Here is a 23,929-nt window from a genome sequence, read left to right on the forward strand (position 1 = left end):
TGAGATGGTTAGGGTGGAAACTGACATTCTGCTATAAACAGCCTAGTGGGAGAGTGTGCTCATAAGCAATATGAATAACATAAGAAATAGGAGCAGGAGTAGGCCATTCGACCCTGCTTCGCCATTCACTAAGATCATGGCTGATCTACTTCAACTCTACCTTCCCACACTATCCCTGTAACCCTTGATTCCCTTAATATCAAAAAATCTATCGATATCAGCCTTGAATATACTCAATGACTGAGCATACACAGCCCTCTGGGGTAGAGAATTCCAAAGATTCACAACCCTTTGAGTGAAAAAATTTCTCCTCACCTCATCCCAAATGGCCACCCCCTTATTCTGAGACTGTGACCACTAGTTCTACACTCGCCAGCCAGGGGAAACATCCTCCCAGCATCTACCCTGTCAAGCCCCTTAAGAATGTTATGTTTCAATGAGATCACCTTTCATTCTTCTAAATTCTAGGGAATATAGGCCTAGTCTTCTCAATCTTTCCAACCAGGAATCAGTCTGGTGAACCTTCGTTGCACTCCCTCTAAGGCAAGTATATCTATCCTTCCTTAAGTAAGGAGACCAAATCTAGAAGAACGTGAAATAAATCTGAGTAACCTATATCTTTATGGGCAAAGCACTGATGCAATGGGGAGGTATCAAGGATAGCCAATACAGGAAATGAAAAGGCCACACTGGTGGAGTGAGGGCATTCAGAAGTTGAGGATGAGGCATACTACTGAATGTGTTTCCCAACAGTGACAATTTGAGCATAGAAATTCTCAAATAATAAAATGTCAACTAGTCAATAAGCTGGCAAGAAACCAGATTAGACTCCTCTTGGAACATTTTGAAAGCAGCTTATCCAAAATATAGCTGAGAGTGTATCTGTGGTATCTATAGCTGAGAGTGTATCTGTGGTATCTATAGCTGAGAGTGTATCTGTGGTATCTATAGCTGAGAGTGTATCTGTGGTATCTATAGCTGAGAGTGTATCTGTGGTATCTATAGCCGAGAGTGTATCTATGGTATCTATCGCTGAGAGTGTATCTATGGAAATAATACCCAAAATATCGCTGACAGTGTATCTATGGAAATAATACCCAAAATATCGCTGAGAGTGTATCTATGGAAATAACACCCAGTAGCTGAGAGTGTATCTATGGAAATAACACCAAAATATCGCTGAGAGTGTATCTATGGAAATAACACCCAGTAGCTGAGAGTGTATCTATGGAAATAACACCAAAATATCGCTGAGAGTGTATCTATGGAAATAACACCCAGTAGCTGAGTGTATCTATGGAAATAACACCAAAATATCGCTGAGAGTGTATCTATGGAAATAATACCCAGTAGCTGAGAGTGTATCTATGGAAATAATACCCAGTAGGATCCACTGCAGGAACTGCAATATTCTTTTATTTAGTTTACAGAAGTAATCTATCAGTACAGGTTGCAGAAAGAAAATGTTCAGTGATATTTACAATCATTGCAAAACTTAGCTCTATACAAATTTGATCCTGATCAATATGAACAATATTTTGTAAGAACTTTAGCATGTAAAGCATTTTAAAAGCAATAAACACAGGTAAAAGAAAAAACAATTAAGATTATATCATGTCTACCATTTGAAAAACTATGACACATACCATTGAGTTCAATCTGGGCAGATGCTTTTATTAGATACAGAACACAATGTCAACCTGTGACTTTTTAAAGTTGCTAATGTTACTTACATGGAATATTCTATTATACTACAAGCAAATCTATACTTGTTAATAAGTTCTATACTCATGTACTGTATAAGATTCTTATTAAATATATTCTACACATCTGTAATTCAGCTGGGAAGAAATACCCCCCCACTGAAAAATATAAAAACTTTATTTTTTTTATTTTTTTTTAAAGGTTCAGATGAAAGTAGCTCATGCTTCAGTGCTGTGCAAAATTCTCTAGGTTTTAATTAGCATATCATTTGTAATTTATACAAAAGGAAAGGGAAGGCCAACTTACACAACAAATCCTTCTGATAATTCAGTTTCCCTATCTTTTGTACAATTGCAAGCACTAAATACAGAAATGCAAATTATTACAAGTACTAAAATAGCTAATCATGGTACAGAAAAAGAACAAAATAATGTGCTATGCTTGATGAGTGACTTCTTCTCATTAGATTTTAAATTTGTCATAGGTTCGAAATAAGTCCGACAATCAACAAGGTTATAAGGTAAAAACATTAATACAGGCGGGACGATTAATGGGACTTTCTACCACAAATACAGTAAATGTTACACAGCAGTAAGAAAGAGAAAAGCTTCAACAAAGCTTCCACTCTCATTAAGGCTACAAAATGCACTCAATGCACTGGTGTATGCTGCAGGATTCACGGTGCAACAAATTAAGCTGATGTAGGTAATGCCACATTATCACAGTGCATAAAGAGAGGAAAAAAAATCTTTGAAATTAAACCTACAACCTCTCATCAAAATACAGGCCCATCCACTTTTTAAAAATCTTATTCTTAACAGTAGACATACTCGTACTTTAATGGCAATGGAACTTACAAGAGATTGTTGAGGGTTTGAGGAACAAAAATCATTTCACAATTATCTGCCAAGTCTTTAATGTAATTTAATCTTTTAGTAAATCTGGCTTCATCATCTGGTTAACAAGGCAACATTGACACTACGATCAGCAGTGCAAATTTCCTCCAGGAAGTGGTAGGGTTAAAAAAAAATCTAATTTTTAAAAAAGCATTGATATACACTTTTCAACTCTACAAAGCACAGTGATAACAGAATGGGTTCAGTGGTGTAAAAATTCTTCAGTTTAATTTTGCCTGTCTGTATATAGAAATAAATACAGAAACTGTAGAAGGCATACACACCATAGAAAATAATGGAAAAAACAAAAATGAACACTACAACAGAGAACAGCTTTGAAAGAAATCAACCAGTAATGCTCCAGTTTTTAATATTCTTTTCATGGACAATCAGGTCTGTTTTTAAAAAGGGTCCTTGAAGCAACATTACTTCTCTTCTATACCAGCAGCATGAAAGACAAGGACTATATTACATCACGGTTAGCAGAAATAAGTGGAAATATTTACAGAATCACACAACAATTGCTCTCTCCAGTCTTTTCACGGTTCCTTTGACCTACAAACATCAAACAAAAGCTTTGGTAAGAAACAAAACCATGAAATGCCGCCTTCTCCCCCGAACGGTTCTCACTTCTACACAGTCCCCACTGGATAAACAACAGGTGAACAATCCTCAGACTTTTTTTTTGAGAACAGGCTGGATAACAGCTATGTGTGACTGACTCTTTGATTCCTATTTTTTTCCAACTTCACGCCACTCCTCACCATGTCGAAGTGCCTGGCTTCCATTTGGCAGCTTCCCACCAAACCACAGTCGAGATGAAACTACAGTATCTGGAAAATCATGGGTTTGAATCCATGCCTTACTGCTCTGCAACACAGATGGCAGGACTTCAACATGTAGAAATCTTGTGCATGTCATGTTCAGGTATTAATCACTACTATTACAATGAAATATCAACTAAAATAATGATGAGTCTTATTTTGTATATAGAATTTTAGGTAGTAAGCACTTGCAGCAAAAAATACACTATACTTTTCTTTTAAGCATGAGTAATGAAATACAGCAGCCAATTTGTGTACTGCAAGGTAGCACGGTCACAAAAATAGCAATGAGTTAAATGACCAGATAATCTGTTTGTGTGATGTTGGTTGAGGGATAAATGTTGGCCAGGACCCCTGCTCTTCTTCAAAAAGTACCATGGGATCTTGTGTGTCCACCCGAGGGGGCAGATAGGGCGAATATATCTTCCTCGCTATATCCATCTCCCTCTCTATATCTACCTATATAAAAATAAACTCAGTAAATTATGAACTGTTCCCTTAAAAAACAAACTGAAAGGAAAGTGCAGCTTAATAGCTACTTACCCTGGGAATTTGGCTCCGGCAATGTCTCTCTTGCAACCAAATGCATCACAGTAGTTTTACCAAGAGGAAGCTTTAATGCTGTAAGGAAAACATTACATATGATAATCGAATATACAGTTTCAATCAGTTATTCACTTCAATCTCCTTCAAACCTACAACTGGTTAAAATAAAATTGACAAGAGAATCAAACTTTTCAAACAATACAAACCCAAGTATTTACAGGAATTTTTATTACACACCAAGATTGCCTTCTTCCACCTCCATAATATTGTCCAGCTCATGCCGCCACCCCGCAACTGTGACTCTAATTCATGCTTTGCTAATTAAGCAGTGCATGCCAGCCTACAACATCCAGACTTCTGCTGACAAGTTGCAGGTAACATTCGTGCCACATAAATGCCAGGTTAATGACTATTTCAAACAAGAGAAACCCAGCCGCCTCCCCATGACCTTCAATGGCACCACCATCGCTGAGTTCTCCATCATTAGCATGGGTGTTATTCTTGACTAGAAGCTGAAGTGTACCAGCCATAGCTGCGACGAGTGGTTCACCTCCCGACTCCTCATAGCCTCTTCACCATCTGCAAGGCTCAAGTCTTTTGGGGGGGGGGGGGGGGGGGGGGGAGGGGGGATGGCTTACCAGGGGAAGGCAGCAGCAGCCAACTTCCTGGCACCAGGGGTGGCTCTGCTGCACAGGACGGGAGGAAAAAGAGAGGAGAGCTATAGTAATAGGGGATTCTATTGTAAGGGGAATAGATAGGCGCCTCTGCGGCCGCAAACAAGACTCCAGGATGGTATGTTCCCTCCCTGGTGCAAGGGTCAAGGATGTCTCGGAGCGGCTGCAGGGCATTCTGGAGGGGGAGGGTGAACAGCCAGTTGTCGTGGTGCATATAGGTACCAACGATATAGGTAAAAAACGGGATGAGGTCCTAAAAGCTGAATATAGGGAGTTAGGAGGTAAATTAAAAAACAGGACCTCAAAAGGTAGTAATCTCAGGATTGCTACCAGTGCCACGTGCTAGTCAGAGTAGAAATAGAAGGATATTTCAGATGAATACGTGGCTAGAGGAATGGTGCCAGGGGGAGGGATTCAAATTCCTGGGACATTGGAACCGGTCCTGGGGGAGGTGGGACCAGTATAAACCGGACGGTTTGCACCTGGGCAGGGCCGGGACCGATGTCCTAGGGGGAGTGTTTGCTAGTGCTCTGGGGGAGGGTTTAAACTAAAATGGCAGGGGGTTGGGAACCTGAGCGGGGAAACAGAGGAAAGGGAAACAAGGATAAAAGCAAAAGACAGGAAGGAGAAAAAAAGAGTGACAGGCAGAGAAATCAAGGGTTTAAATCAAATATGGCCACAGTAAATAATAATTCTAAAAGCTCTAAGAGCATTAAAAAAACAAGCCTGTGTCTTAATTCGAGGAGCATTCGTAATAAGGTGGATGAATTAGCTGTGCAAATAGAAGTAAACGAATATGATATGATTGGGATTACGGAAACATGGCTCCAGGGTGGCCAAGGCTGGGAACTCAAAATCCAGGGGTATTCAATATTCAGGAAAGATAGGCAGAAAGGAAAAGGAGGTGGGGTAGCATTGCTGGTTAAAGAGGGGATTAACACAATTGAAAGGAAGGATATTAGCTCTGATGTGGAATCTGTATGGGTAGAACTGAGAAATACTAAGGGGCAGAAAACGTTAGTGGAAGTGGTATATAGACCTCCACACAGTAATGCGGAGGTCGGGGATGGCATTAAACAGGAAATTAGGGAAGTGTGCAATAAGGGCACAGCAGTTATCATGGGTGACTTTAATCTACATATAGATTAGGCCAACCAAATGAGTAACAATACTGTGGAGGAGGAATTCCTGGAGTGTATACGGGATGGTTTCCTGGACCAATATGTCGAGGAACCAACTAGAGATCAGGCCATCTTAGACTGGGTATTATATAATTAGAAAGGGTTAATTAGCAATCTTGTGCGAGGCCCCTTGGGTTGGAGCGATCATAATATTTTAGAATTCTTCATTAAGATGGAGAGTGAAATAGTTGACTCAGAGACTAGGGTCCTGAATTTAAATAAAGGAGACTACAATGGTATGAGGCGCGAGTTGGGTAGGATTGATTGGGGAATGTTACTCAAAGGGTTGACGGTGGATGGGCAATGGCAAACATTCAAAGATCGCATGGATGAACTACAGAATTTGTTCATCCCAGTTTGGCATAAAAATAAAACAAAAAAGATGACTCAACCGTGGCTAACAAGGGAAATTAGGGACAGCACAAGATCCAAGGAAAGGACATATAAATTGGCCAGAAAAAGCAGTAAACTTGAGGATTGGGAGCAGTTTAGGATCCAACAAAGGAGGACAAAGGGATTAATTAAGAGGGGGAAAATAGAGTATGAGAAGTAAGCTTGCAGGGAACATAAAAACTGACTGTAAAAGCTTTTATAGATATGTGAAGAGAAAAAGATTGGTGAAGTCAAGTGTAGGTCCCTTGCAGTCAGAATCAGGGGAATTTATAATGGGGAACAAAGAAATGGCAGAGCAATTAAATACATACTTTGGTTCTGTCTTCACAAAGGAGGACACAAATAACCTCCCAAAGATGCCGGGGTACATAGGGTCTAATGAAAGGGAGGAACTGATAGAAATCAGTATTTGTAGGGAAATGGTGTTAGGGAAATTGATGGGATTGAGGGCCGATAAATCCCCAGGGCCTGATAATCTACATCATAGGGCACTTAAGGAAGTGGCCCTAGAAATAGTAGATGCATTGCTGGTCATCTTCCAAAATTCGATAGACTCTGGAACAGTACCCATGGATTGGCGGGTAGCTAATGTTACCCCACTATTCAAAAAGGGTGGTAGAGAGAAAACGGGGAATTACAGACCGGTAAGTCTGACATCGGTAGTGGGGAAAATGCTGGAGTCCATTATAAAGGATGTAATAGCAGAGCACTTGGAAAAAAGTGACCGGATCGGACAAAGTCAACATGGCTTTACAAAAGGTAAATCGTGCTTGACTAATCTACTGGAATTTTTTGAGGATGTAACTGGTAAAATAGGTAAGGGAGAACCAGTGGATGTGGTGTATTTGGATTTTCAAAAGGCTTTCGATAAGGTCCCGCATAAGAGATTAGCGTGTAAAATTAAGGCACATGGGATTGGGGGCAAGGTATTGACTTGGATAGAGAACAGGTTGGCAGACAGAAAGCAAAGAGTTGGAATAAACGGCTCTTTTTCCGAGTGGCAGGCAGTGACTAGTGGGGTACCGCAGGGATCGGTCCTTGGACCCCAGCTATTCACAATATATATTAATGATCTGGACGAGGGAACTAGATGTAGTAGCTCCAAGTTTGCAGACGACACAAAACTGGGTGGGCGTGTGTGCTGTGAGGAGGATGCCGAGAAACTCCAGTACGATTTGGACAGGTTGGGTGATTGGGCAGAAGCAATATAACGTGGATAAATGCGAGGTTATCCACTTTGGTGTCAAAAACAGGAAGGCAGATTATCTAAATGGCAATAGATTGGGAAAAGGGAAGTGCAACGAGACCTGGGCGTCCTTGTGCACCAGTCGCTGAAGGTAAGCATGCAGGTGCAGCAGGCGGTTAAGAAGGCAAATGGTATGTTGGCCTTCATAGCGAGAGGGTTTGAGTACAGGAACAAGGATGTCTTGCTGCAGTTGTACAGGGCCTTGGTGAGACCACACCTTGAGTATTGTGTGCAGTTTTTGTCACCTTATCTGAGGAAGGATGTTCTTGCCATGGAAGGAGTGTAGCGAAGATTCACCGGGCGGATACCTGGGATGGCAGGAATGACGTACGAGGAGAGATTGGGTCGATTGGGCTTATACTCGCTGGAGTTTAGAAGAATGAGAGGGGATCTCATCGAAACTTATAAAATTCTAACAGGACTAGACAGGCTAGATGCTGGAAGGATGTTCCTGATGGTCGGGGAGTCCAGAACCAGGGGTCACAGTCTAAGGATAAGGGGTAAGCCATTTAGGACGGAGATGAGGAGGAATTTCTTCACCCAGAGAGTGGTGAACCTGTGGAATTCTCTGCCAAAGAAGGCAGTAGAGGCCAATTCATTGAATATATTCAAGAAGGAGTTGGATATATTTCTGGAGGCTAAAGGGATCAAGGGATAGGAGAGAAGGCAGGAACAGGGTACTGAATTTGGATGATCAGCCATGATCTCATTGAATGGTGGAGCAGGCTCGAGGGGCCGAATGGCCTACTCCTGCTCCTATCTTCTATGTTTCTATGTCAGGAAATGATGGAATCTTTGCCTAGATGGGTGCAGCTGTAATAGCACTCGAGTCTATTTTTCCAACCTTTTCTTCATAACTCAATCCTCTGACTTCAGTCCTTGTGGGCTTTCTTTGTATCTTTTCAAACTTGGGTGTTTCTCTTGTGCCTCATCATCCAGAACTGAACAAAGTATTAAAAGTTTGGCCTGACAAAGGACTATACAACTTCAGCATGATGGCTTCACATTTATACTTTACTGATTTGGCATGCTATTAGTATCTTTTCTAGTGAATACTTCCAGCAAGTAATTATTCATCGTTAACTATTTTAGTTCCTCCTCAGTTTCAACCCCGTTTGCATTAAGGGATTTTAATTTAAATTCTTTTTAGGACCCTCTTGCTGTTATATTACTAGAAAATATCCTACTAACGTATGGTAAAATATGATTTTTTTGTTGCTTTTTTTCCCCTATAAAGGAAGCTTGAAATTTCCTATTGCTGCTTCCATAAAGGCACATTTGAGATCAGGGACTCCATGTGGGAAAGTACAGATGTTAATCCGTGTCCAGCAAATCCATCATACAGTAGGTTAGCAGCACCAACACACTGTGGCACCCTGGTAAAATTCCAGGGTTTCCAGCAATACTGTATCAGACAGTGAAGGAATGAGTGCGAGTGAGCACAGTGAGAGGAACAGAAAGTGTGTGAGTGAGACAGAGGGGAAAATTAAAAAGAATTGAAGAAATTCCATTGGCCCGTACAGTTGTGGGACAATTCTTCTGCATCCTCTCCCCTTTATTGGCAGAGAGAGCATCTTCTAATCAGTGGATATTTGCAGTTCATGCTGTCCTTTGGTTGACATTCTGGAAGGTGCCCCCTACGCTGTTTGAAATTCAGTTATGAGCAGACGAAAGCTGAAATCCCAATGAAGACATTAGTCATTTTTAAAGTGTGGCAGTAGTTCTGCAATAAAATGGACTGATGGGAACATGCGAAGCACAAGACTGAACCAATTATAAAAGTTGGGGCAAAGAGAGGGGCAAGACTGGGGATAGATTTCCTGAATAATGCCAAGAGACAATTACAGGACTAATTGTGCACAGAAAGGGCAAATCCAGTAACTCCATGTTACAGTAAATACATTTCCAGAAAGCAGAGCAATTTCTAGAAAACAAAGCCAAAAAAATTGTGCACTTTAAAACAAGGACAACATACTTCTCAAAATCCTATCAGAACCCCTCCTCCACACCATAAGCCACTCATGGAAACAGATACAAATATATATATATTTACCATGTATGAACTGGGCCTATACAAACTTAGTCATTCAAATCATTAGTTTGTCATAGCAACTCAGCCACATATGGTTTGTTGTATCTTTGCTGGCATGAATGCTTTTGACCTACCCCCAAATGCAGTCATACATTCCAGTCTGGATGGAACCAGGCAATTGAGCCACTAATGGGAGCCATTTGAAGATTGCGTGTTTTTTTGATAAAACTAATCAGAATTTTATAAAGCACAGTTAAAGCCTAAGCTGTAGTTTACAAGGCAGGTGAAGTCTGGAAAAGAAACATTTCTGAAAAACAAGTTTGCAACTGCTTCCAATTTAGGACTGGTATAGTTTCCTGTTACATCCAAGTAATATTAAAAGCAACTTTATTTGGTCAATCATAACCTACTGATCAACAGGATTCCACTGCTCTTTAAACTCCATATTAATACTGTGTGTATTTTGCCCCTCAGGTACATACTGTTCATCCCTGAGCACTTATTGGTCTTAAGTAATTGAGTTGTAGAATCTCATGCTAGGAAGACCAAACACAGATTGGGTGATTGCTCTGTGATCCTGAGCTGCTGGTCATTTGCCACTTTGCATTTGGTCTCCCTGATGTAGAGGAGACCCTGATGTGAGTAGCAAATATATTAAAAAAGCAAAAATAAAGCAAACCAAGCACACAGGTTTATTTCTAGAGGGATAGAACTGAAAAGTAGAGAAGTAATGCTAAACTTGTATCAAACCTTGGTTTGACCACACTTGGATTACTGCATATAATTCTGGTCGCCATATTATAAAAAAGGATATAGAGGCACTGGAGAACTGCGAGGTTATACCAATCAGGAAAGGATGAACAGGCTGGATCTCTTTTCTCTTGAAAAGAGAAGGCTGAGGTGTGACCTGGTAGAGGTCTTTAAAATTATGAAAGGTTTTGATAGAGTGGACAGAGTGTTTCCACTTGTGGGGAAGAGCAAAACTAGAGGCCATCAATATAAGATAGTCACCAAGAAATCAAATAGGGAATTCAGAAGAAATTTCTTCACCCAGAGAATGGTGAGAATGTGGAACTCACTACCACAGGGAGTGGCTGAAGCGAATAGTATAGATGCATTTAAGGGGAGGCTAGATAACATATGAGGGAGAAGGGAATAGAGGGTTATATGCTGATAGAGTCAGATGAGGAAAGACAGGAGGAGGAGAGTGGAGCATAAACCCTGGTATGGACTGGTTAGGCTGAATGGCCTGTTTCTGTGCTGTATATCCTATGTAATATTAGGTGTACAATAACATAGAAACATAGAAGATAGGAGCAGGAGTAGGCCATTCGGCCCTTCGAGCCTGCGACGCCATTCAATGAGATCACGGCTGATCATCCAAATTCAGTACCCTGTCCCTGCCTTCTCCCCATATCTCTTGATCCCTTTAGCCTTAAGAAATATATCCAACTCCTTTTTGAATATATTTAATGAACTGGCCTCCACCACCCTCTGTGGCAGAGAATTCCACAGGTTCACCACTCTCTGGGTGAAGAAATTCCTCCTCATTTCAGTCCTAAATGGCTTACCCCTTATCCTTAGGCTATGACCCCTGGTTCTGGACTCCCTGGCCATCAGAAATATCCTTCCTGCATCTAGTCTGTCCAGGCCTGACAGAATTTTATAGGTTTCGATGAGATCCCCTCTCAATCTTCTGAACCCCAGTGAGTATAAGCCCAATCGACACAATCTCTCCTCATATGTCATTCCTGCCATCCCAGGTATCAGCCTGGTGAATCTTCGCTGTACTCCTTCCATGGCAAGAACGTCCTTCCTCAGGTAAGGCGACCAAAACTGCACACAATACTTAAGGTGCGGTCTCACCAAGGCCCTGTACAGCTGTAGCAAGACATCCTTGTTCCTGTACTCGAACCCTCTTGCTACGAAGGCCAACATACCATTTGCCTTCTTAACCGCCTGCTGCACCTGCATGCTTACCTTCAGCGACTGGTGCACAAGAACACCCAGGTCTCTTTGCACTTCCCCCTTCTCCCAATCTATTGCCATTCAAATAATAATCTGCCTTCCTGTTTTTGCCACCAAAGTGGATAACCTCACATTTATCCACATTATAGTGCATTTGCCATGTTTCTGCCCAATCACCCAATCTGTCCAAATCGTACTGGAGTTTCTCAACATCCTCCTCACAGCTTACCCTCCCACCCAGCTTTGTGTCGTCTGCAAATTTTGAGATATTACATCCAATTCCCTCGTCCAGATCATTAATATATATTGTGAACAGCTGGGGTCCTAGGACCGATCCTTGCGGTACCCCACTAGTCACTGCCTGCCACTCGGAAAACGACTCATTTATTCCAACTCTCTGCCTTCTGTCCGCCAACCAGTTCTCTATCCAAGTCAATACCTTGCCCCCAACCCCATGTGCCTTAATTTTGCACGCTAATCTCTTGTGGGACCTTATCGAAAGCCTTCTGAAAGTCCAAATACACCACATCCACTGGTTCTCCCTTATCTATTTTACCAGTTACATCCTCAAAAAAGATTCTTTAGGAGTGAATACAGTATACAAGTACAAGTAAATCACTGTCTCAACCAGAGAGTTTTTGGGGCCTTGGATAGTGGTATGGAATGAGGTGAAATATATGGGATGAGATGAAAGGGCAGGTGTTGCATCTCCTGCACTTGTATGGGAAGGTGCTGGGGATGGAGAGCAGGTATTAGGGCTGATAGAGGAGTGGACCATGGTGTCACAAAGGGAAAAGAAAGAACTTGCATTATGTAGCACCTTTCATGACTTCAGGACGTTCCAAAGTGCTTTACAGCCAATGAAGTACTCTTGAAGAGTAGTCACTGTTGTAATGTAGGAAACGTGGCAGCCAATTTGCACGCAGCAAGGTCCCACAAACAGCAGTGAGATAATGACCAGATAATCTGTTTTAATGATGTTGGTTGAAGGATAAATATTGGCCAGGACACTTGGAGAACTTCCTGCTCCTCTTCGAAATAGGCCTATGGGATCTTTTACATCCACCGGAGGGGCGCCTCGGTTTAACATCTGAAAGGCTGCACCTCCAACAGTGCAATACTCAAGTGTCAACCTAGATTATGTGCGCATGTCCCTGGAGTGGGATTTGAACCCACAACTTTCAGACTCACAGGCACTGAGCCATGGCTGCTGCCTTCAGAATGCTGAAAGGGGAGGGGGAGATGTGTTTGGTGATGGGATCGCACTGGAGGCGACGGAAATGGCAAAAGATGATCTGTCTAATATGGAGGCTGGTGGGGTGGAAGGTCAGGACAAGGGACCCCAGCATGATTCTGGGAAGAGGGGAAGGCAGAGGCGCAGAAAATAGGACACACACAGTCGAGGTGCCCATCTCCAAGGTGGAGGGGAGTCCATGGCTGAGGACATTTTGGAATCTCTAGTGTGGAAGGTGGCACGGTCAAAGTAGATGTAATGGAGATGGAGAAACTAGGAGAAGGGAATGGAATCCTTACAGGAAGCGGGGTGGGAAGAAATGATCAACTTCAGACCTTAACCATAACTCACACATCAGGTGTTCGGTTTGTATTTTTGTTGTTGAACACCTCTGTTCCATCCGCAAGCACAAGCAACCCTGTGCTCCCGGTCCCATACCATTTTAATTCTTCACTCCATTCTGACCTCTCTGTCCTTGGCCTCCTACACTATTCCAATGAATCTCATCACAAGCACGAAGAACAGCACCTCATCTTTCTGCTACGCACTTCACAGCTTCTTGGCCATAACAACTTCAGACCTTAACCACATCACCCATTTCCTCTCCGACAGCAGGTGCTGGTAATGGGGGGAGTTTGTAGGCTGGTGCTTGGGATGGGACTCCCCCAATCGGTACAACGGGGTGGTCTGAACCCCAGATATCTACCTGCTTTTTTCTTCTACCACACACTTGGGCCACTGGAGCATTTTCCAGATTTTCCATGCTACCCTTCCCCTGTTCTATTCTGCTCTAACCATTCAGACATCCGGTGGGTCTCGGATATAACTTTTTTTTTCCCTCTTATTCACTCATTGCCTCCTTGTGCTTTACACCATTATCACTTGTCACAATGATCTCCTGTCCTCCACCCAATCACAGACCATTATTTTTGTTTCCCCATCCCCTCTTCCCTGGTTCTATTCCTCTTTATAAGCTATTCATCTGGTTCTGCCGAAGGATCATAAAACCCAAAATATTAACCGTACCTCCCTCTCTCCACAAATGCTGCCTGACCTGTTAAGTGTTTTCAGCATTTTTGATTATCATATTTTTTGGGTAGCATCTTTTCTAGCAAATACTTCCAGGCAAGTAATCATTTAATAACGCAACTATTTTTTTTTTTTAAGTTCATCCTCAGTTTCAACCAAGGTTGCATCCTCAAGCGATCTTTGATAACCCTCTTGTTCTTACAATACTGGAAGAATTTCCTACCTGTATACTATAAATAAGATTTTATTTCCAATTGGTGCTTTACACATTTTCTTATCTCTCTCATACTCCTAAACTTTCTGCAGGTGAGTTTTAAATCCAGATCCCTTCATTTCACGAGGTTACATTCTGCCAGTGTAATGCGGCCTGAGTGAGGGAATAGCTGGGAGTGAGGGAATAGCTGGGACATGGCCCCATTATCCTCACTCAGTGCCAAGGCCCGCTGAGCTTAGCATTCCTCAGAACCCGAGGCCCAATGTACCTGTAATTGCCTGTCGCCTCGGCCTCCTACACAACTCCTACCAGAGTCTTGCATCCTTTGCTATCCCTCAATTTTACCCAGTGTTTCCACTGTCTGATCACTCTTGCTGAAATCCCTTCTTTCTACTGCTGTAATTGTGTCTCTTATCAATATTGCTACTTCTCCTCCTTTCCCAATTTCCTGGTCCTTTCTAAAGATCCTATAGCCTGGAATATTTAGTTCCCAATCATGCACAGCTTGTAGCCAGGTCTCTGTAACAGCTACATCATCATAAGCTGAATTTGTGTTTCTAACTCACTTGTTTTATTTTGTATGCTACATGCATTTGTGTAGAGCTCTTACTTGGATAACTGTCCCCACCCTGCCTATATGTCCTGTTGGTCTTTCTCACATTTATTGACCTACATTGTGGGAAAAGGTAACACAGCAAATGCAAAAATAACTTTTTGAAAAATGCACCTTTAACCTAGCAAAATGTCCCAAGGCACTTCACAGTAGAAGGGGCAAATCAAGCAAAGAATTAAGAATGGTGAACAAAGGCAAGGTTAAAAATGTCGGTTTTGAACAGCCTTTTGAAGTTGGGGAGAAATGAAGCAAGGCAAAAGAACAGGGGAGAATTTCCGAGTCAAGGCAGTAATAGCTAAATGTTCTGTCATCAGTGCTGGAGTTGGAGGTGAAGAATGAACAGCAGTTTAGACTCAAAAGATGAGAGCGGAGATGTAGTAGTGAGAAGGGTGGGAAGATCGGGTAGAGTGAGATCACAGAGAAATTTGGTTAAGTTAAGAGAATTTTGAAATCAATTCACTGGTGATGATGGGTGGCGAGGACAAAGGCATGATTTTAAAAAATTAATTCATGGGATGTGGGCATCGCTGGCAAAGCCAGCATTTATTGCCCATCCCAAATTGCCCGCGAGAAGTTTGTGGTGAGCCCCCTTCTTGAACCGCTGCAGTCTGTGTGGTGAAGGTACTCCCACAGGGTTGTTAGGGAGGGAGTTCCAGGATTTTGACCCAGCGACGATGAAGGAATGGCGATATATTTCTAAGGCAGGATGGTGTGTGACTTGGAGGGGAACTTGCAGCTGGTGGTAGAGGTTGTGGGTTTGGGAAGCGCTATCAAAGCCTTGGTGAGTTGCTGCAGTGCATCTTGTAGATGGTACACACTACAGCCACAGTGCGCCGGTGGTGGATGTGGTGCCAATCAAGTGGGCTGCTTTGTTCTGGATGGTGTTGAGCATCTTGAGTGTTGTTGGAACTGCACTCATCCAGGCAAGTGGAGAATATTCCATCACAGTCCTGATCTGTGCCTTGTAGGTGGTGGAAAAGATTTGGGGAGTCAGGAGGCGAGTCATTCGCTGCAGAATACCCAGCCTCTGACCTGCTCTTGTAGCCACAGTATGTGTGTGGCTGGTCCAAGTTAAGTTTCTGGTCAATGGTGACGCGCACCCCCCCCCCCCACCCCACCCCACCCAAGGGTGTTGATGGTGGGGGATTCGGCGATGGTAATCCTGTTGAATGTCAATGGGAGGTGGTTAGACTCTCTCTTGTTGGAGATGGCCATTGCCTGGCGCGAATGTTACTTGCCACTTATCAGCCCAAGCCCAAATGTTGTCCAGGTCTTGCTGCATGCGGGCAGACTGCTTCATTATCTGAGGAGTTGGGAAAGGAACTGAACACTGCAATCATCAGCGAACATCCCCACTTCTGACCTTATGATGGAGGGAAGGTCATTGATGAAGCATCTGAAAATGGTTGGGCCTGGGACACTGCCCTGAGGAACTCCTGCAGAAATGTCCTGGGGCTGAGATGATTGGCCTCCAACAACCACAACTATCTTCCTTTGGGCTAGGTATGACTCCAGCCAGTGGAGATTTTTCTCCACGATTTCCATTGACTTCAGTTTTACTAGGGCTCCTTGATGCCACACTCGGTCAAATGATACCTCGATGTCAAGAGCAGTCACTCTCGCCTCACCTCTAGAATTCAGCACGTTTTTCAGCACAATTATGTGGCAGAGACGTAATATGGGATAAGATGCAGAAAAGTATGCTGGATGAGTTCAAGTTTATGTAGGGTGGCGATCAGGAGGGCTGTAAGGGGAGTGTCAAATAAATCAAGTATGAGGTAACAAAGGAAGAGAGATAAGCTATACTGTGGATGTAGAAATAGGTTGTCTTGGTGATGGACTTGATGTAGGGTTTGAAGCAGAGTACAGGGATGAATAAGACACAGAAATTGGGCAGGTTAAGATTTAGCGAGTCAACAGTTAGGGAGGGGTATGGAAACAGGGGCTAGGTTGGAGAGTTTTGGTGAGAACTGATCTTAATGGCTTTAGTCTTACTCAATATTTAGTAGGAGAAAGTTCTAGCTAATTCATGATGATGTCAGACAGGCATTCAGACAGCACAGCAACAGTTGTTGACTTGAAGGTAGTGGGCAAAGCCAGGTATCATAATATAACACATACTAAAACTAATCCCATTGTTGGAGGTGATGTTTTTGTGATGCAGCATATGTACAAGAAATAGGAGGGAGCTGAGACGAAATGCCAGAGAAGCCATTGCAAATATGCTGGAAATGGTGGTGCCATGGAACTGGACCAGAGGAGAAGTGGAGGAGGAAGAACCAACCATATTGAAGGCTGCAGGGAGGAGGAGGAAAAATAATGCAGAGTGGTCACAGTCATCAGAATATGATAAAAAGGAAAAGTTAATGAAAGTACGAAATTAAAAATATTTAAAATACATAATTTTATTGTATTAACTTGAGCAAGACTAGACAACTTGGTGCTGATGGCCAGTAAACACAAAGTTAGCATGCAGGTACAGCAAGTAATTACGAAGGCAAATGGAATGTTGGCCTTTATTGCAAGGGGGAATGAAGTATAAAAGTAGGGAAGTCTTGCTACAACTGTACAGGGTGTTGGTGAGACCACATCTGGAGTACTGCGTACAGTTTTGGTCTCCTTATTTAAGGAAGGATGTACTTGTATTGGAGGCAGTTCAGAGAGGGCTCACTAGGTTGCTTCCTGAGCTAAAGGGGTTGTCTTATGAGGAAAGGTTGAGCCTATACTCATTGGAGTTTAGAAGAACATAAGAAATAGGAGCAGGAGTAGGCCAATCGGCCCCTCGAGCCTGCTCCGCCATTCAATAAGATCATGGCTGATCTGATCCTAACTGCCAATCCACTATCACAGAACCATCTCCTGAATCTAACAGAATTAGACACACGAAATAGGAGCAGGATCAGGCTACACGGCCCCTGGGCCCGCTCCGCTACCCACAGGGCCATGACCGATCCGAACCTAGACTCATGTCCAAATTCCTGCCCGCTCCCCGTAACCCTTAATTTCCTTTACTTCTAGGAAACTGTCTATTTCTGTTTTAAATTTATGTAATGATGTAGCTTCTACAGCTTTTTGGGGCAGCATATTCCATGGACCTACCACCCTCTGAGTGAAGTAGTTCCTCCTCATCTCAGTTTTGAAAGAGCAGCCCCTTATTCTAAGACTATGCCCCCTAGTTCTAGTTTCACCCATCGGGAACATCCTCCCCACATCCACCCGATCCAACCCCTTCACAATCTTATATGTTTCAATAAGATCGCCTCTCATTCTTCTGAACTCCAATGAGTAGAGTCCCAATCTACTCAACCTTCTTTGTACTGACTCGAGAGCAAGTATGTCCTTTCTTAAGTATGGACACCAAAACTGTACGCAGTATTCCAGGTGCGGTCTCACCAATACCTTGTACAACTGAAGCAATACCTCCCTATTTTTATATTCTATCCCCCTAGCAATGAAAGCCAACATTCCATTGGCCTTCTTAATCACTTGCTGCACCTGCATACTAACCTTTTGAGTTTCGTGCACCAGGACCCCCAGATCCCTTTGTACTTCAGTACTTTCCAGTTTCTTGCCATTAAGATAATAACTTGCTCTACGATTTTTCCTGCCAAAGTGCATAACCTCACACTTTCCAGTATTGTATTCCATCTGCCAAATCTCTGCCCACTTACTTAGCCTATGTCCCCTTGCAGGTTTTTTATGTCCTCCTCACTCACTACTTTCCCTCCCATCTTAGTATCATCTGCAAACTTTGATATGTTACACTCGGTCCCCTCCTCCAAATCGTTAATATAGATTGTAAAGAGTTGGGGACCCAGCACTGACCCCTGCGGAACACCACTAGTTACTGATTGCCAGTCTGAGAATGAACCATTTATCCCAACTCTCTGCCTTCTGTTAGATAGCCAATCCTCTATCCATGCCAGAATATTACCCCCAATCCCGTGATTTTTTATCTTAAGCAATAATCTTGTGTGGCACCTTGTCAAATGCCTTTTGGAAGTCTAAATACACTACGTCCACTGGTTCCCCTTTATCCACCCTATATGTTACTTCCTCAAAGAACTCCAGCAAATTTGTCAAACATGACTTCCCCTTCATAAAACCATGCTGACTTTGTCCTATTAGATTATGATTATCCAACTGTCCTGTTACTGTCTCCTTAATAATGGACTCCAAAATTTTACCTACCACAGATGTTAGGCTAACCGGTCTATAGTTTCCAGCCTTCTGTCTGCTGCCCTTTTTAAATAAGGGTGTTACATTAGCAGTTTTCCAGTCTGCCGGGACCTTTGCCGAGTCCAGGGAGTTTTGGAAAATTATTACCAATGCATCCACAATCCCTACCGCCATTTCCCATAAGACCCTAGGATGTAAGCCATCAGGTCCAGGTGATTTATCCGCCTTGAGTCCCATTATTTTACCGAGTACCACTTCCTTAGTGATTTTGATCGTGTTTAGCTCCTCCCCCCCTTTAGCCCCCTGTTTGTCCAGTGTTGGGATATTCTTAGTGTCTTCTACTGTAAAGACTGATATAAAATATTCATTCAGTGTTTTTGCCATCTCCATATTTCCCACCATTAATTTCCCGGTCTCATCCTCGAAGGGACCAACATTTACTTTAGCCACCCTTTTTCTTTTTATATAACTATAAAAACTCTTACTATCTGTTTTTATATTTTTTGCTAATTTACTTTCATAATCTATCTTCCCTTTCTTAATCAATCTTTTTGTTATTTTTTGCTGTCTAATTTTAAAGTTTTCCCAATCCTCTATCCTCCCACTAGATTTGGCTACCTTATATGCCCTTGTTTTTAGTCGAATACTATCCTTAATTTCTTTACTTAGCCACGGATGGCTGTCTTTTCTTTTACACCCTTTTCTTCTCAGTGGAATATATTTTTATTGGAAGTTGTAAAATAACTCCTTAAATGTACACCACTGATCATGTATCGTCTTACCCTTTAATCTATTTTCCCAATCCACTCTACTCAATTCCGCTCTCATACCTTCATAGTCTCCTTTATTCAAGCTTAGCACGCTTGTTTGAGATCCAACCTTCTCACCCTCTAATTGAATATGGAATTCAACCATGTTATGGTCACTCATTCCAAGGGATGAGAATGAGAGGTGATCTTATTGAAACATAAGATTCTGAAGGGGCTTGACGGGGTAGATGCTGAGAGGATGTTTCCCCTCGTGGGGGAATCTAGAACTGGGGGCATAGTTTCAGAATAAGGGGGCACCCTTTTAAAACGGAGAGGAGGAAGAATTTCTTCTCTGAGGGTCATGAATCTTTGGAATTCTCTATCCCAGAGAGCTGTGGAGGCGGAATCATTGAATATATTCAAGGTGGAGATGGAGCGATTTTTGAAAAACAGGAGAGTCAAGGGTTATGGGGAGCGGGTAGGAAAGTGGAGTTGAGGCCAAGATCAGATCAGCCATGATCTTATCAGCCATGATCTTATTGAATGGCGGAGCAGGCTCGAGGGGCTGAATGGCCTACTCCTGCTCCTATTTCTTATATTATGTTCCAATTTATAGTATTGAACAATTTATCATCAATTCCAAGTGACCTTCGTTAATCTTTAACCTTCCCAAATGCTATACTGAGTAGATTAGATTTCTTACCTCCTAGTGTCACGTTTCCATGTAGAAATCTCCCTTGGTAGATGAGCCTAAGAATGCTTGGACTGCTGACCAATTCATCTTCCCAATCTGAAGGACAAATAGAAAGTGGCATTTTAAAATTCAGAACAAGAAAAATAGGATAGGCATGAGTAACTTTTAGTTAAACTAAAGAGATAGTGAATATACCAGCATGCGTAATGCAACAAGAAACCTAAATGGGTTTCAAGAAGGAACTAGTCAAGTTGTCGTCAACAAATGGAATTTAGTGTTATTAGAAATGCACCATGGGAATTCTGTCCAGAGGTGGGCTAGATGGACCAAAGGTCTTCTCCTGCCTGAAACTCATTAGATAACTACACAATTACTCATTAGATAACTATAAAATTACTCATTAGATAACTATACAATTATATCTATAGCATTGCTGGATGACTAGTTTCTTCCATCAATGTAAAAGAATGCAACAGGCATAATGTAACTAATTCCACATTCCAAAACAATTACTGTAGTCAGTAAAAAATAAAAACAGAAAATGCTGGACAGGCGGTCTGCTGGCATCTGAAAGAGAAAGGCAGGTTAATTTTCAGTATCACGTGTGATTGGATTTTAAAACCCTACTAAAAAATCTTACTGGCTTCTTGGGGTGCCCTATAAATCGCATCTGGCTGAGATAACAGCAAAGTAGACTGCTGCTGCAAAAAATTGCTTTGGTATTAATGTTTGAAACTGAACTAGATCATCACTATCCACCAGCACTTTGATATCAGTTACTACTGGCCCAGATATTCCAATCCCTATGGGTGGGTACACGCTGTGTACCCCCCACCTGTAGGGACATCGGAAACACCAGTTTCAGGCATGCACAGAGCATATGCTAAAAACCGGTATTTCCAATCTGTCAAGAATGGTCTCGTCAGATCCTCCGGCTGCCCTGGAGAAGGGCCTCTGCAGGCTTCCACTTTTTGGAGACCCTCCGCCCACAGAAAACCTTGACAATCCTTACGCCTGGTAAAAGCAGACGCAAGGCCTGCTTTTACCAGGTTAGAAGTTCAAAAAAGTTTTTTTTTTTTTTTTTTTTTAAATCGTCACTGATTTATCATTTAAAAATACTTTTTTTTTTTAAAAAAGTTTATTTTTAGCCCCGTAAAAAACTTATTTTTTTCAAAAAATTAAATTTTTGTTTACAATACTTAATTTATTGTAATTTCAAGTAATTTTAAAAATGTGATTTTTAAAAGTAAAACTTTAAATTTTTTATGTTTTTGGTGTGATCTCCACTCATATTTGACAGGTCTTCCTGTCAAATGTATGAAGGGAGATTCCCTTCTTTGATTGGCTCCCCATGGCCCACGTGATCCCAGGGACACTGCGAACTACATGCGCCCCAGGGATACGTGGGCCCTGCAGACTTCAAGTTTGGAGAGGCCCAGGAGCGGAAGCGTGTGCGCCCCGGGAGCCCTTAGGTAAGGGAGTAGATTTTTCCAGATCGCAGGCCTGCGATCGGAAAATACGGGCCATTGTACTTTAATAACCAAGAAGGAGAAAACAATGTGGGCTTAGGTGAAAAGCATAACATTTTCAGCATACACACCACCATAAATATAATATCCATCATTGTTATATACGTGACTGTACTGCCCAATGTATCTATTTGTGAAAGAACGCAAGAAATAGGAGCAGGAGTAGGCCATACGGCCCCTCGAGCCTGCTCCGCCATTCAAGATGATCATGGCTGAACTTCTACATTAACTTCACTTTCCTCTCCTATCCCCATATCCTGCAATTCCCCCTTAGTGCCCAAAAATCTATCAATCTCAGTCTTGAATATACTCATCGACTGAGCATCCACCGACCTATGGGAATTCCAAAGAATCACAACCCCCTGAAGACATTTCTCCTCATCAGTCCCAAATGGCCGACCCCTTAACCTGAGACTATGACTCCCCCGTTCTAGACTCTATCCAGGGAAAACAGCCTCTTAGCATCTACCCGGTTAAATCCTCTAACATATTTCAATGAGATCACCTCTCATTCTTCTAAACTCCAGAGAATATAGGCCCATTCTACTTAATCTCTCCTCATAGGACAGCACTCTCATCCGAGGAATCAATCTAGTGAACCTTCATTGCACCCTTGTAAGGCAAATATATCCTTCCTTAGGTAAGGAGACCAAAACGGTACACGTTCTTCAGGTGTGGTCTCGCCAAAGCCCTATATAATTCCAGCAACTTCCTTACTCTTATACTGCAAACCCCTTGCAATAAAGGTTAACATACCATTTGCCTTCCTAATTGCTTGCTGTACTTGCATATTAACTTTGAGATTCCTGTACAAGGACACCCAAATCCATATGAATCACATTTACGAGTCCTTCACCTTTTTAAAAAAAATTGTTTTTCCATTCTTCCTACTAAAGTGGATAATTTTACAATTCCCCACATTATATTCCATCTTACACCTTTTTGCCCACTCACTTGACCTGCCTATATCCCTTTGCAGCCTCTTTTCATCTTTCTCATAGCTGACTTTCCCCACAGCTTTGTATAGTCAGCAAACTTGGATATATTACACTTGGTCCCCTCATCTAAGTCGTTGATATAGATTGTAAATAGCTGAGGCCCAAACACTGATCTTTGTGGCACTCCACTAGTTATACCCGGCCATCCCGAAAATGACCCATTTATTCCTACTCTCTGTTTCCTGTCCGTTAACCAATCCTCAATTCATGCTAATATATTACCCCCAATCCCATGAGCCCTAATCTTGTGTAACATCCTCTTGTGTGGCACCTTAGTGAGTGCCTTCTGAAAATCCAAATATACCACATCCACTGGTTCCCCTTATCTACCCTAATCACACCCTCAAAAAACAATAGATTTGTCAAACATGATTTCTCTTCCATAAAACCGTGTTGACTCTTGCTAATTATAGTGTGATTTTCCAAATGCCCTGTTACCCCGTCCTTAATAATTTTGTTCCAGAAAATTCTCTCAAATGCATTCCATGAACTCGTCCTCCAAGCTACTTTTGACAATTTGGTTTGTCCAGTCTAGATGATGATTGAAGATCCCCAGGATTATTGCATTACCCTTGTTATGTGCTCCTCTAAATTCCTGAATTATACTCTGTCCAACACTGTGATTACTGTTAGGGGGCCTATAAACTACTCTCACCAATGATTTCTGCCTTTTGTTATTTCTTAGCTCCACCCATACTGATTCTACATTCTGATTTTCTGAAACAAGGTCCATTCTCACTACTGCCTTTATCTTATCCTTCATTATCAGGACTACCCCATCACCTTTGCCATTTTGCCTATCTTTTTTAAAAGTCAAGTACCCTGGAATATTTAGTTCACAACCTTGATCAGCCTGCAACCACGTCTTAGTAACAGCTACTAGATCAAACCCATTTATTTCTATTTGTGCCAATAATTCATCTATCAGGTTACGAATGCTTCGTGCATTCAGATATAGTGCCTTTAATTTTAACTTTTTGCTATTTTTCCCCTGTTGTGGCCTTAGTTGCTAATGCCCCATTACCATTGTTGAACTGTTTCTTCCTGACACAATCTGCTTGATTTCACCCAAATCATTACTCTGTTCTACGGCCCTGACTTTTCTTTTCAGACTTCTAGGTTTACCTTTACCTGAACTCTCCCTCCCATTAGAAAGAAATCCAGTGTCTGAAGAGAGAAGTTACAGATGAGGTTTAAAACAGAAATGATACATTCATAAGTTACTC

The 23,929-nt window shown here is 42.1% G+C and overlaps 1 protein-coding gene across 1 annotated transcript in view; it reads right to left on the minus strand.

Moving 5' to 3' along the window:
* Positions 1 to 1,398: 1,398 nt before the first annotated feature.
* Positions 1,399 to 23,929, minus strand: part of ubl3a (ubiquitin-like 3a) — a 126,976-nt gene continuing 104,445 nt past the window's right edge. The window contains exons 3-5 of the mRNA XM_085999298.1: positions 20,186 to 20,272; positions 3,968 to 4,045; positions 1,399 to 3,155 (exon numbers count right to left, since the gene is read on the minus strand). Coding sequence (XP_085855424.1) covers positions 3,103 to 3,155; positions 3,968 to 4,045; positions 20,186 to 20,272 — 218 coding nt within the window. The 3' untranslated portion in view covers positions 1,399 to 3,102. The remainder of the gene's footprint in view (positions 3,156 to 3,967; positions 4,046 to 20,185; positions 20,273 to 23,929) is intronic.

The sequence above is a fragment of the Somniosus microcephalus genome, chromosome 10 (assembly GCF_052327205.1).
Source record: "Somniosus microcephalus isolate GS21.2 chromosome 10, FLI_Smic_1.0, whole genome shotgun sequence".
NCBI classification, from domain to species: Eukaryota; Metazoa; Chordata; class Chondrichthyes; order Squaliformes; family Somniosidae; genus Somniosus; species Somniosus microcephalus.